At 38.6% G+C, this 13,311-nt stretch overlaps 1 protein-coding gene across 1 annotated transcript in view; it reads right to left on the bottom strand.

Moving 5' to 3' along the window:
- Positions 1-3,242: 3,242 nt before the first annotated feature.
- Positions 3,243-13,311, bottom strand: part of CAPZA1 (capping actin protein of muscle Z-line subunit alpha 1) — a 47,781-nt gene continuing 37,712 nt past the window's right edge. Inside the window, exons 8-10 of the mRNA XM_059375754.1 lie at positions 7,975-8,046; positions 5,175-5,237; positions 3,243-4,803 (exon numbers count right to left, since the gene is read on the bottom strand). Of these exons, the coding sequence (XP_059231737.1) occupies positions 4,663-4,803; positions 5,175-5,237; positions 7,975-8,046 (276 nt within the window). The 3' untranslated portion in view covers positions 3,243-4,662. The remainder of the gene's footprint in view (positions 4,804-5,174; positions 5,238-7,974; positions 8,047-13,311) is intronic.

Here is a 13,311-nt window from a genome sequence, read left to right as displayed (position 1 = left end):
TCTGATAAGCATATCTAAGTCTCCATTACTTTTGGATACCTAATGCGTACTTCCTCCCTGGTTAGGCCTATCTCCTAGTTGTTGTCAAAACATGCAAACAGCTATAGGACTGTACCAACTTGAGTAAAAATGTGATGTGATGTGGCTGTGGTTACAATAAAACCTCTCTAAACCAGTTTCATTTTGAAAAGTACACTTCCGGGTGCCTGGGTGGCTCAGTGGGTTAAGCCACTGCCTTCGGCTCGGGTCATGATCTCAGGGTCCTGGGATCAAGTCCCAGCATGAGGATTTCTGCTCAGCAGGGAGGTTGCTTCGCCCTCTCTCTCTGCCTGCCTCTCTGCCTACTTGTGATCTCTCTCTGTCAAATAAATAAAATCTTTAAAAAAAAAAAAAAAAAAGTACACTTCCCGTGTTGTAATGATTTTCACACCTGTCTAGAGGTCTAGAATGGTCTTCCTTCCTACCTTTCACATCCAGCTTAGGCCTCACTTCTCGAAACCTTCCCCAAATCCATCTGCACTTGTGAGAGTCAAAAGTGGTTGATTTTTGTATGGGTCCAAACAACACTGAAGGGAATCTGAAAGTTAACCATGGCTGGCGACACAATAAACCCATAATAGCCTCCCAAGAGAGCTACTTTGGAGACTATTTAAAGCTCTGTATTTTCTTCATTACTTCATAGTTACTTGGGTTCTATGATTCATTATTTCAGTGTACTCCCAGTTCAGGTATTCCAACCAGACTGTAGTCCTTAAGACAACTCGAAGTCAACACTTCAACTGAATGCTAACATTGGTGAGGCTGTGGCAGGTACAGCTGATCCTTGTTATTTGCAGATTGTGTCTTTTCCAAGTTCACCACTCCCTTAAGTGTCTTCGAAACCACCAAATTGGTACTTGTGGTACCTTTGTAGTCATTTGTGGACATATGCAGAGCGGCAAAACAAATTCAAGTTGTCCAGTATAGGTGGTCCTAGCTGAAATGGAACAAGGTAATGTTCTGCCTTCTTGTTTCAGCTCCTTTTATAAACAAATGTCCTTTTCATGGTCTATTTTGTGGTGTCATTTCTTACCTTTGCATTTGTCCTTTTCGTTGATTTGTCTGCTTAAAATAGTCCCCACGCCTGTGTAGTGGGGCAGTGCTGTCTCATGTTCCTAAGCACAATGCTGCAATAGGTCTTACAGAGAAAATTCCCTTTAGGTAAGCTTTGTCAGGCAGGAGGTATAGTGCTGTTGACTGGGAGTTCAATGTTAATGAATAAACAATGTATATTAAATGATTTAAATAGAAACACATATAAAACAAGATCATGTATTGATCTGTTGACCAAAATGTTGTGGCCAGAAGTTCCCAGTAACATCACCCCGTATTCCCCTAAGAGGAGTGTTAAGTATTTGCAAACAGTGTTTTCGAACAACCTTACACTTACTGTGAATAAGGAGGATCAGTAGTACGTTCTTATGTTTAATGGTGCTCTTTGATACATTGGATTTGAAGAGGTATGAGATCGGTTTCTATCCTCAGCTAATATCTACTGTCTTTTTATACATTCTCTGTTCAAGGGAGAATTTTAGCTAGCTCAACTTATCTTATGGGACCATCCAGTTTTGTTCTGTTTTTACCAATCCTCCTTTTTCGTTGCTCTTCCAAGCAGTAGGCAGCTTTGCAGTTCTGTATAAAATCATAAAACTATAAATTGACATTCAGATATGTATCAGTCTTTTTGTGATTTTGGAGAAAAATGTGCCAAGGTTTGCCAAGCATGTCGTGAACCCAGATGAGTCCAGCATCAAAGTTCCAGATTATCAAAGAGAACAGGCCCTGGAACTAGGCAACTAACAGCAGCATAACCACCCAGGCTCAAATGAAACAAATGGTTTTCAGCAGTGTAATTTCAAATCCAAATAGAGGAGTGAGGCCTCACAGAAAACTGCTTTCCATCTGGCTGAGAAACCTTTGCCCTAGGATCCCACAGGCTGATTGCAGCATTGCACGATAAAATGGACACAATTCAAGCAAATATTCTGCTGGAGGAGGTTAAGGAAGTCAGGTCTCTGCAGGACTTGGCAAGAAGGGCTGACTTCCTCCCGATTATACAAGTAACCAAGGGCTTCAGATGGCCAAGAGATTAAGAGTTTTTATAAAAGTCTGTCTGGGCTAGGGAAATGGATGGGATAGGCTGGGGACAGGCTGATGGGAGTTAGTAAGTTAAAGGCAAGAACATTTGAGTCTGCTTGCACTACAAGTACAGAATGTTGTACAACAAATGTTCCCCCAAAAGGTGGAAATTTTGAACTGGCCTTAGATGGAATGTGAATCACTGAAACTCCTCTGGTTCTCTCTTAAGAACCAGGATAAAAGCCTTTTTCTCATGTCTGAAGCTAAGTCAGATTTGCATGGAAGGAAAGCTGCATTTAGAGTTAAGCCAAGGTGAAATATCACCCAAGCTCAAGGTACAGGGATTGTTTCATTTCTACTTCCTGCCTAGTGACTACAACCATACTTGGGCCTTGCTTTCTCAATGACAGAGGAGATAACTAGAAATGGAAAACAAAACAAAAACTTTGGGGCGCCTGGCTGGCTCAGTCAGTAGAGCATGCAACTCTTAATCTCAGGGTTGTGAGTTTGAGCCCATGCTGGGAGTAGAGATTACTTTTAAAAGACAAACAAACAGGGTGCCTGGGTGGCTCAGTGGTTAAGCCGCTGCCTTCGGCTCAGGTCATGATCTCAGGGTCCTGGGATCGAGTCCCGCATCGGGCTCTCTGCTCTGCAGGGAGCCTGCTTCCTCCTCTCTCTCTCTCTCTGCCTGCCTCTCTGCCTACTTGTGATTTCTCTCTGTCAAATAAATAAATAAAATCTTTAAAAAAAAAAAAAAAAAAAAAAAAGACAAACAAACAAAAAACAAGAAACGCCCAAAGAATCCAAACCTGGAACCATTTGTGGCCTCTGGGCGAAGAAATCAGTATTATCCATAGAGACAATGCTCAGACTGGAGGGAATAAAAAAAAAAAAGCTATTTTTTCCAAGTCTTTGGATATCACTGACTATGTAATAGGAACCAATTTCAGAACCCTGAACATTCTCATCAAATAAGACCTAACACAGTTCTACCTTACCTTGAGAACAAAAACTGAAGAGATGGACTGCAAAGGAGAGACTCAGACAATTTAAGAACAAAACAGGTATATTTCTATTGAACTACCTGATACAGAGGATAGTGTGATATGAATGGATAGTATGAATGACACATAATACAAATATATTTTATTTGAAATAAACAAAAATGCTTACACAGCTCAACAGGTCACTTGGAAACAAACTTGCTTGACTGTATTACTGAGCAAAAACAAAGCTGAAGCACAAACACCCTTCTTTTTTAACATTTATTTGGAGATAGGTAGGAAGACACTACTTGGTTTTTTAAAAACTGACCTTCCCTTAAGGCCTGGTCATAGAAGTGTAAACAATGTAAATGAATCCACCATTACCAGTTGTCATATCATATCTATGTCACCTGTGTATTCCGAGATCACACATATACCTGCCAATATACCTGGGAAGGGTTGCTATATCACAGTTACATTTCAGTTCTTGGCAGGCAGGACTGAGGAAGAGTAATTTGGAACAAGTTTTACATCCCATTTAGAACAAATCACTAGTATTCCCTTAAATAACAGGTTACAATAGAAAGATACTGCCTGGAACGTATCCTTTTCACTTTGGTTCATTTTTAGTTTTGTTTGTGATGTACATAGTTGTTTGATTCATCTGTTCATAGTACAATCCTGCCACAAAGTATTAAAGCACAAGATACCTACTATTCCTTCAACATCTGCATTTTTCAAGTTTTATACTCGACTACATCCCTAGTATGTCAGCAGTTCTTGAACAATAATAAAAAATAATAAATGGGTAAAACCCTTCTAAAAATGCAGATGTCTGTAACTAAAATGGTACTAGATGGGAAGGAGACAATGAGGGAAGAGAAAAAAGCAAACACGTTCATGTGCAGGGAATGTGGTTCAAGTCTTTGGATTTAAAAACAACTTCCCCAGAGAAGCTGACTATAATGGAATTTCCAGAAAACTTCCTTTGTCCCACAAAAGGACCTGAAAAGCCCAATCCAAACTTTTGAAAACTATGGTTATGAGATGCTATAAATGATGATCAAAGCAGTCAGAGGGAGAAGGATGAATGTGTCTTCCATTCAGCTAGTTTGTAGCATAGCCTCTTTAGCTATTGGTGGATCAGTAAAAACCACTGAAGTACCAGAAGTGCTTTGAAGGACAGGGGTAGAAAAGTACTGAGCATATTACCTGTCTGTATCAGTAACAGAACTTCATGGCTAGGAAAATTTTCTAAACAGTAAAATGACTCCAGGATAGATCTCTCTCTCTCTCTCCATCATTAAATGTGGCAGAATTTAAAAAAAAAAAATTTTTTTTTACAAGTAGATATAGTGAAAACAGAAAATTACAAGGCAGAGAACACAAAAGAATCAAGACAATGCTATAGGTTCAACAGTATTTCATGAGGCTAGAAAACCTGTTAACTCTGAAAGCCCTAGCAAAATATCACTCTTGTTTATAAATCACTTATTTATCATATGACCGCATGTTAAATCCTTTCTTTCCACATACTGAAGAATCCTACATTCAGCCTTTAAGCATTCTGCATTTCTTTGCCAATCTTGTAGCTGAGTATCTTGTTCCAGTCGATTTTGGTGCGGGTAACAGGAAGCTGCCGGCGCAAGGCTTTGAATGTGGTGTCTGACATTGTTTGATAGTTTTCACTAATTGCTGTCTGCAATAGATAATTGAAGATAAGTTGCTTGAATGAAAACAGATGGTTGTGACTAGGAAAGTAATTCTGTAGTCAAAGGACATGCTTGAGTCTTCTAAAAAGGAGAGACAGCATGTAATAGTCCTAATAAGTTTCTCTCCCATCTCCGAAGTGAGTTAAGAAGCCCACTTATATTATTTCTAAAACTAGGGCTATAATCCGTTCCAATGTTGAAACCTTGACTATAAGTACAATGTCTGCAGTCTCCACATTTACTAACACTGAACACCACCAATATTTATGTTTAAAGGACAAAGAGAAGCCTAACAAAATGTGTTAGCAGCAAAATAATAAGGTACTAAAAATCTAGAAAAATCAGTTCCAAATCTTACCTGATACTCATTTTCTGCATGCTCTATGATTTTAATAAACTCCTTGGCAGTTTGGACTTCATTCTAATGGAGGAAGAGGGGAAATAGGAATTTTTCTTAAAGTATAAGCAGTCTATAAAAACATATTGAAAAGACCTTTTAAAGAAATCTTAAGATTTGTAGAACAATTTATAGTTTGTCAAGTGCTCCCATGCATGCTACCTTCTTTGATTCTCACAACAACCCTGTGAAGTAGATCTGTTATTAGCATCACTTCTATTTTGTAGATGAGAAGACAGAATCCTTGTAAGTGACTAGACCAAAATTATACAGCTCTTGAAAGATAAAGACAGGGTCTGAATCCATGTCTTCACCATAAGACCCCATGCTTTTTCCAATCTACCACAGTATACCTAAAAGACATCATCACGATGTCTTAAAATTTTTATGCCTTGAAAATATCTCTGGTTTAAGATGATATAAACTATGCCCTCACCAATGTCAGCCATATATGTTAAACTCACACTCCTCTATTGGCTACTTATGGTACTAAACCAACCAACCACATTTTGCTTTACATGATTCAGGAACATATTAACGTGGCCTTTTCACTTTGGTTCATTTTTCATTCTCTCTCTTCCTTTCATCATTAAGTAGAACAGAATTAAAGGTAAAAGGTACGATTTTCTGCCTAGAGCAGCATTCACCAGATTCTTTCAAATAGTCAAAACCATGTTTTGTTTTCACACAACTCTAAGTCATTTGATTTTCCACTACCCCTCTCAAATGTGCATAATGCAGGTCCCAGAAGGTGCATAATGTGTGATGGCTTCATCACTCTGGTAGCTACTGGAATGTGTGGGCACATATGAGAATCCAGTTGTCTTTTATTAAGTCAGACACTATACAATTCGTAAAAAAGTAAATCAATGCCATTCTTTGTACTATATTGTTTTTGTGAAAACATAGTTGTTTTTCATGAAAATGTTATTTAGGTTAACAAGTAATGGGTTTCTAATTGTAATTTTTTAAAGACTTATGAGTTTTAATTTCTAATAAGGTATATACTGACAGATAAAACATACATAAAAGCCATTTGGTTTTTTTGTTTTTCCTTTAAAAAAATTTTTTTTTAAAGATTTTATTTATTTATTTGACAGAGAGAAATCACAAGTAGATGGAGAGGCAGGCAGAGAGAGAGGGAAGCAGGCTCCCTGCTGAGCAGAGAGCCCGATGTGGGACCTGATCCCAGGACCCTGAGATCATGACCTGAGCCAAAGGCAGCGGCTTAAACCACTGAGCCACCCAGGCGCCCCTCCTTTTAATTTTTAAATTATTATTATTATTATTAAATTTTAAAAATATTTTATTTATTTTGTAAAGATTTATTTGAGAGTGTGAGTGAGTGAGCGAGAGAGCACCTGGTGGTGGGGAGAGGGGCAGAGAATCTCAAGTAGACACTCTGCTGTGTGCAGAACCCAGTGTGGGGCTGGATCTCACAACCCTGAGATCACGACCTGAGCCAAAATCAAGAGTTGGTTGCTTAACCAACTGAGCCACCCAGGAATCCCTTTATTTTTTTTTTCTTTTCTTTTCTTTTTTTAAAAAATTTATATGTATTTATTTGACAGACAGAGACCACAAGTAGGCAGGGAGCCAGGCGGGGGGGCAGGGAGGGAAGCAGGCTCCCCACTGAGCAGAGAGCCCAATGCAGGACTTGATCCCAGGACCCTGCATGACCTGAGCCGAAGGCAGAGGCTTTAGCCCACTGAGCCACCCAGGTGCCCCCTTTAATTTTTTAAAAATTTTTATTTATTTACTTGTTTATAGATTTTAATTATTTATTTATCTGGCAGAGATAGATAGATAGATAGATAGATAGATGGATGCAGGGCTTGATCCCAGGACCCCGGGATCATGACCTGACAGAAGTCAGACATTTTACCCACTGAACCACCGAGATGTCCTTAATTTTTTTAAGATTTTTTTTTTTTTTTAATTAAGCTCTATACTCAATGTGGGGCGTTCAAGCCCCACATTGTGGGTTCAATCACATCCCTGAGATCAGGAGTTGCATGCTCCACCATCTGAGCCAGCCAGGCACCCTAAACAAAAGCTTTTTGAAGGTGCTCAATAACTTCTAGAATATAAAGAAGTACTGAGAATGCAAAAAAATTATGTCCCTTCTTTACAGGTACAGAACATAATACTTTTTTTTTTTTTTTTTTAGATTTTATTTATTTATTTGACAGACAGAGATCACAAGTAGGCAGAGAGGCAGGCAGAGAGATAGAAAGGGAAGCAGGCTCCCCGCCGAGCAGAGAGCCCAATGCAGGGCTCGATCCCAAGATAGTGGGATCATGACCTGAGCTGAAGGCAGAGGCTTTAACCCACTGAGCCACCCAGGCACCCCAGAATGCAATACTTTTTAATTGAATAGTCCTAAAAATGTTCAGCTTCTCTAGTGATACGAATGTAGCCCTATAGGATTTTTTGATTGGAAGATACTGCTGTCCTTGAGCAAATCTCACTATTGAGAAAGAAAGAAAGAAGTTTGGATTCTCTAAAGCCATTATCCTATCTGTTGTTATATCATGTTATGTTACATTATGGTATTTACATAATTACTTATATATTTAGTCAAAGACTGTGAACTAATATATCGGGTTGACTGCATACTTTTATAAGCTGCCAAAATCAAAGCACTGAAAACAAACTGAATTTCTAGTGGCAGAATCAGTACTATTTTTCTGTAAAAAAATCAACTTTTTACAGAAAAATAAGGCACAAGTGAGACAGATATTAAATATTCCACACTCACCGAGACCGTTACTGAATCCTGTACATCTTTATGACTAACCAACTGAACATTGCCATCTTCATAATAGTGAACCTGTTGAGACAATGGTTGAGCAAGTTTATGTGTAGTTCATATGGAAACCCACTGCTAAGGTACAAATCCATGCCTTAAGCCATGCCAAATCTTTTTTTTAAAGCCATCCCCAATCTTCACCGACTCTGAACAAAATATTAATATGACCAACTGTAACTTAAAATGTGGTTAAAATTCACAGAACACTTTCAATTTTTAAGAATTCTCACTTTCTCTTAGTAGGGGAAACTGATTATTAAGTTCAACAAATATTTATTATGTGCTTATTGCATTCCAGGCACTGTGCTAGTATTGCGAATACAAAGACTTTAAATAAGAGTCCACTCTTAAGAGTATTAAAATAATTAAAATAAAATCTAACAGTTTCTCTCTGTGAAAACCCAAGAATTTTAATGGATCCTAATCCCTTATATATCTCTCCACATATAGAATCATCAATATTGGTAAGTACATCTGACCAAGTGCAGGAAAAACTGAACTGACAGTTAAAGACAAACTGAAAAAGCAAATAGGCTACTAGTAAATTAGACTACAAAAGCAAGGCAAAAGCAGTTCTAAGGATGTATGGTAAAGTGGGGTGCTCTAAGTATTAGACCAAGTAGCAAGAAGGAGGCGTACATAAGAGCCAGATTAACCAAAAACGTGTCAGAAGTTTTGGCAACTTACAAGATAGGTTCAAACACCTTAACATGGCTTCAATCTGGTCATATAAAATAGGATGAGAGTATCCTTTTGTTATGTGCATTTGAACAGGGTCTTGCAAATAGGAGCTGTCACCTAAATGGACAAGTAGAGAACAACATCTAGCAAGGGGATAGAAAAAGGACAAGAGAATGGTTTAGTTTAGGGAAGAATAAAGAACTCACAGCAGATGAGTATGTGTGGAGGGGAGTGTGGCAGGAGATAGTGCTCTGAGGCAAGCAGGAGACAGACTGTGAAAAGCAAACTGCCTTATAAACCATGTTAAGAATCCAGACTTTATCCTATTAAAGGTGACAGGACTCAGGGAAAGGGAATGTTTTTGAAAGATTATACTTGTGCTATGAAGGAAATTAAGTGGAGAGAGCTGAAACTGGGGCATAATGCTAGAATAGTAGTCTAGGTACTGTTTGTTTCCTTCATCTAGTTCAAGCTACCAGGAGACATCTGGACAAAAAGGAATGTTTGCAGAGACAAAGCAGAAAAAAAGAAGAACTATACCTGTAATACTATATCTATTATTTGAGTCCTTACTATATGTTAAACACTATGCCAGGGACTCCTGGGTGGCTCTGTCGGTTAAGCATCTGCCTTCATCTCAGGTCATGATCCCAAGGGTCCTGGGATCGAGTCCTGCATTGGGCTCCTTGCTCGGCAGGAAGTCTGCTTCTCCCTCTGCCTGCTGCTCCCCCTGCTTCTGTGCTCTCTCTCTCTGATAAATGAATAAATAAAATCTTTAAAAAAACCCAAAACACTATGCCAAACATTTTAGTTATTACTTATCTCATTCAATGTTTGCAAAACTCTGAAATGGGGACCATTGTTATACCTATTTTGTTTCAAAGGTTTTATTTATTTGACAGAGAGAGAACACAAGGTGGGGCGGGGGCATGGAAGGCAGAGGGGAAGGGACAGGCAGGCTTCTTGCTGAGCAAGGAGCCTGACACCAGGCTTGATCCCAGGACTGTGGGATCTTGACCTGAGCAGACGGCAGACACTTAACTGACTGAGCCACCCAGGCACCCTTATTATTCCTATTTTACAGTTAAGGAAACTCAGGCTTGAGGCAGCTTAATAACTTATCCATGTTCACATACTGAATAAGAAGAGGAGCTAGACAATGAATTAGGTCAAATTCCAGAACTAAAACCATGTTCAACATGCGTAATACCTCCCACTGTTGAGTTTTGTCAAAAAACTGGGAATTCCCTGATTCAGATAGAAGTAACATGTCTCATTAGGGACTTAACTCTTCTAAGATATCATCAGAAGGGAATTAAAATACCCAAGACTTCATCTAGACAGAAATCAAGATCCTATTAGCAACAAAAGGACTTCCCTAGGCAATATGAATCCACTACAGGGCCTTGTTTAAGGGGAGAAAAAAACCCAGCTCACTCTGTCCAGATAGGCAAGACAAAGCAGACTTTAAATTTTATCTTTTGGCTTTCTAAAGGGGTTTAAAGAGAAAAAGACGATTTAAGAATACACTGGAAAAGCAAGGAGTTGATAAATGCCTGTTAATACCTACATGCAAGAATCAGAACAGAAAAGATCTAGGCAAAAAAGACTGTGCTAAGGAAGGATGACATGTAAGGGTTAAAATTCCAACACACAAGTGATATAGGGAGCTGAATGGAGTCCATTCTAGAAAGGCCCTATTTCTGCTGTTTCTCGGCTGTCCTATTTACTCATGTTCTTCATACTTGCATGTGAGTAAACCAAAGAAGCTATGTTCCCACTCCATGCGGACACAAGAAAGTTAATCATTTTCTAAGTTTCATCCCAGGCCCTCAAACACCTGATAACATCTTAGAAGAACTGGATCCCAAGCATGTTCTGGGACATTAGCTTCAAACAAACCTTGGTTGACACTGGCATTAATATACCCTATCTTTGGTGATTTATGGAATATACCTATTGTTCACCTGGCACTCACCTTTGATTGGAACCTGAATTCCTGAAGGAACATGTACCCTGGATCCCTTACCAGTCTAAATCCCTAATTCCAAGTGATGGGGAGCTTCGCTTTTCCTTTTCTGAGTCTGCCAGTCGTTCTATCTGCCATACTCTATCACTTACACTATTCAATAAAGTCTGCTCTCACTTCCTCCTGGCTTGAGTTTCATTTCTATCCTATGCCAAGCCAACGACCCTCCTGGCTGGTCCTGTGGGCCCCCTCTGGGTCCTCAGATCTGGCCCGCCTATGTTACAAGGACATGGAAGTTCAAGATACAGGTGGATCACACCCAAACACTAGTTTTCTTTAATCATTTTTTAACTAAGAGTCCAGAGACTGAAAAGAACACTAAGAAGAGGAGTGAATACAAATAGGACAAGGTATATTTAAAAAATGAAGCTCTGTCCAGAGAAGAAACAAGGACTTACATATTTGAGATAGGTGTCTAAGAACCATCTGAAAGAAAGAACTATGCAGGGCAATCTTTTTTTGTCCAAGAACAAGGACCATGCAACAGGTTTGAACTTCTAACATGTGTCTTAACAACTAGGACGTGCATAGGAATATAGACTAAGGCCACTAAGTCTTGCTGTTTATAAACTCAGTTGAAAATTCTAAAAATATTGATGTCATTATCTAATACACCAATGATAAATTAAGCTTAAACTCTGAGGGTTTTTGTTTTTTTTTTTTAATTTTTTAAAAAAGATTTTATTTTTAAATAATCTCTATATCCAGCACGGTGCTTGAACTTACAACTCTGAGATCAAGAACCACCTGGGCACCCCAAACTCTACTGTAAAACAAACTTTCTTTTTTGGGCAGGTAAGGGAACAAACCATTTTATTGAGATGCTTAGGGGGAGGAGTCCAAGGGTTGGGAGGACAATGACATCAGATATTCTCAATAAGATCCTTGGCCAGGATCTCCCCAGCTTCAAAGTTGCCAAAAGCAGTAAAACCTTTCTAGGTCTCATTTTCTAATAAAAATTTCAACATGACCATCATCAACATAAATTGGTCAGAAACCAAGACTTCCCAGAACTACCCCTTGGCCTACAGAATAACCAAAGAGCTAAATATCTTAGTGACTTTTCCAAGTAATTCTCACTCTGATTTTTAAGATATGTATATGAAGCAAGTTTTTCCTCAAGGTGTGATGAGCCAATCTGGTTAAAAGGTATAAATGAGGTCTGGGTACTAGCCCCTATTTTAAGCCTTATCAGAAACTATCATTCTTTATGATAATGTACTCTTAATTTATAAGTTTTCAAAGGCAAAGCTGAAACACAAGCAATCATTTCCTTCTAGAAGAAAATAAAGTTACATAAATTTATAGTAAGCTACTAGCTTAGTGCTAATATCATAGTTATAGGAGACCTAAAGCATTAGGCTACTCATATCAACAGTTAAAAAGAGTAACAAAATAGTATGTGTGTTTTCTTAGGTTGGGCTCCCCCAGAAGCAAACCCCAAGACAAAGATTTGAGAGGAAGTAATTTATTTGGGAGGTAACCTCAGGAAGGACTAGTAAGGACTGAGGTATTTAGACACAGAAGGGAAGGAGTGTTATGGGCGCATTAATGAACAGTATGTTCAGCTATGGGCCCTGGTCTCTGGAAGACTAAGTAGAACATGCTTCAGAGTTGTCCCACCTGAAGTGAGGAAGCCGGCATATTTATTTATCTACCAACTCTTGTATGGCACTATGGGCGGCTCCAGAGCTGTGAAATTAACATTTCCAGCTTGCCTAATCGGAGTTGGGCATGCTTCTGTGGCTAGGAAAAGTTCCCAGGAAGAAAGTTGCTGTTACTTGTAGCAGGGAGCTATCCTGAAAATAGTGGGTACAGATATCTGATTAAATTATACCCTTTAAAAAGGCAGCTCTTGCTAATTATTATAAAAGCAAGACTGAACACAATATAATAAAGGTACGATTAGGTACTGACTTTCTGTTATCAGTAACTTTTAATCTGACCTGAGAGTTAGTTGGGCTTAAGAATTAAATCACCCTCAATTTGAAAGTCAAATCTCTGCTAGGATACCAGAAGACTTTTTGACCCAGATAGGCATCCAATGAATTAACCAGTTCCTTATTCACCTGCCTATCTGTTCTGAAATAAGCGTTAGAAATCTACTCAGCTTGGTTACTTATATTCCATACATGATGACACTTGGCAATTTTCTCTAGTTCCTGTGTCACTTACTTGATTTAAAAACCTTCTGTTATTACTGTAAAAAACAAAATAAAAATCCCATTCAGGTAGCTTTTTTTCAGAGCTAAGAGTTACGTTTTATGTCTATGTACATGCTTAAATGAGGTAATATACAAAGAGACCCTAAGTAAGTTAGAGTGGCTGCTACTTAGTCACTTAATAATTGTTTTCTTTTTTTTTTTAGAGCTTCTATTTTTAAAAATTATTATTATTATTTAAGTAGGCTCCATTCCCAGTGTGGAGCCCAATGCAGGGCTTGAACTCACGATCCTGAGATCAAGACCTGAGCTGAAATCAGGAGTTGGATGCTTAACTGACTGAACCACACAGGTCCCCCTAGAACTGCTATTTGATAATTCCTGGAAAAACCTTAGGTTATCTTTGGAAGAGAA

Source organism: Mustela nigripes, chromosome 14 (genome assembly GCF_022355385.1).
Source record: "Mustela nigripes isolate SB6536 chromosome 14, MUSNIG.SB6536, whole genome shotgun sequence".
Lineage (NCBI taxonomy): Eukaryota > Metazoa > Chordata > Mammalia > Carnivora > Mustelidae > Mustela > Mustela nigripes.
This window is presented reverse-complemented; position numbering and strand designations above follow the sequence as displayed.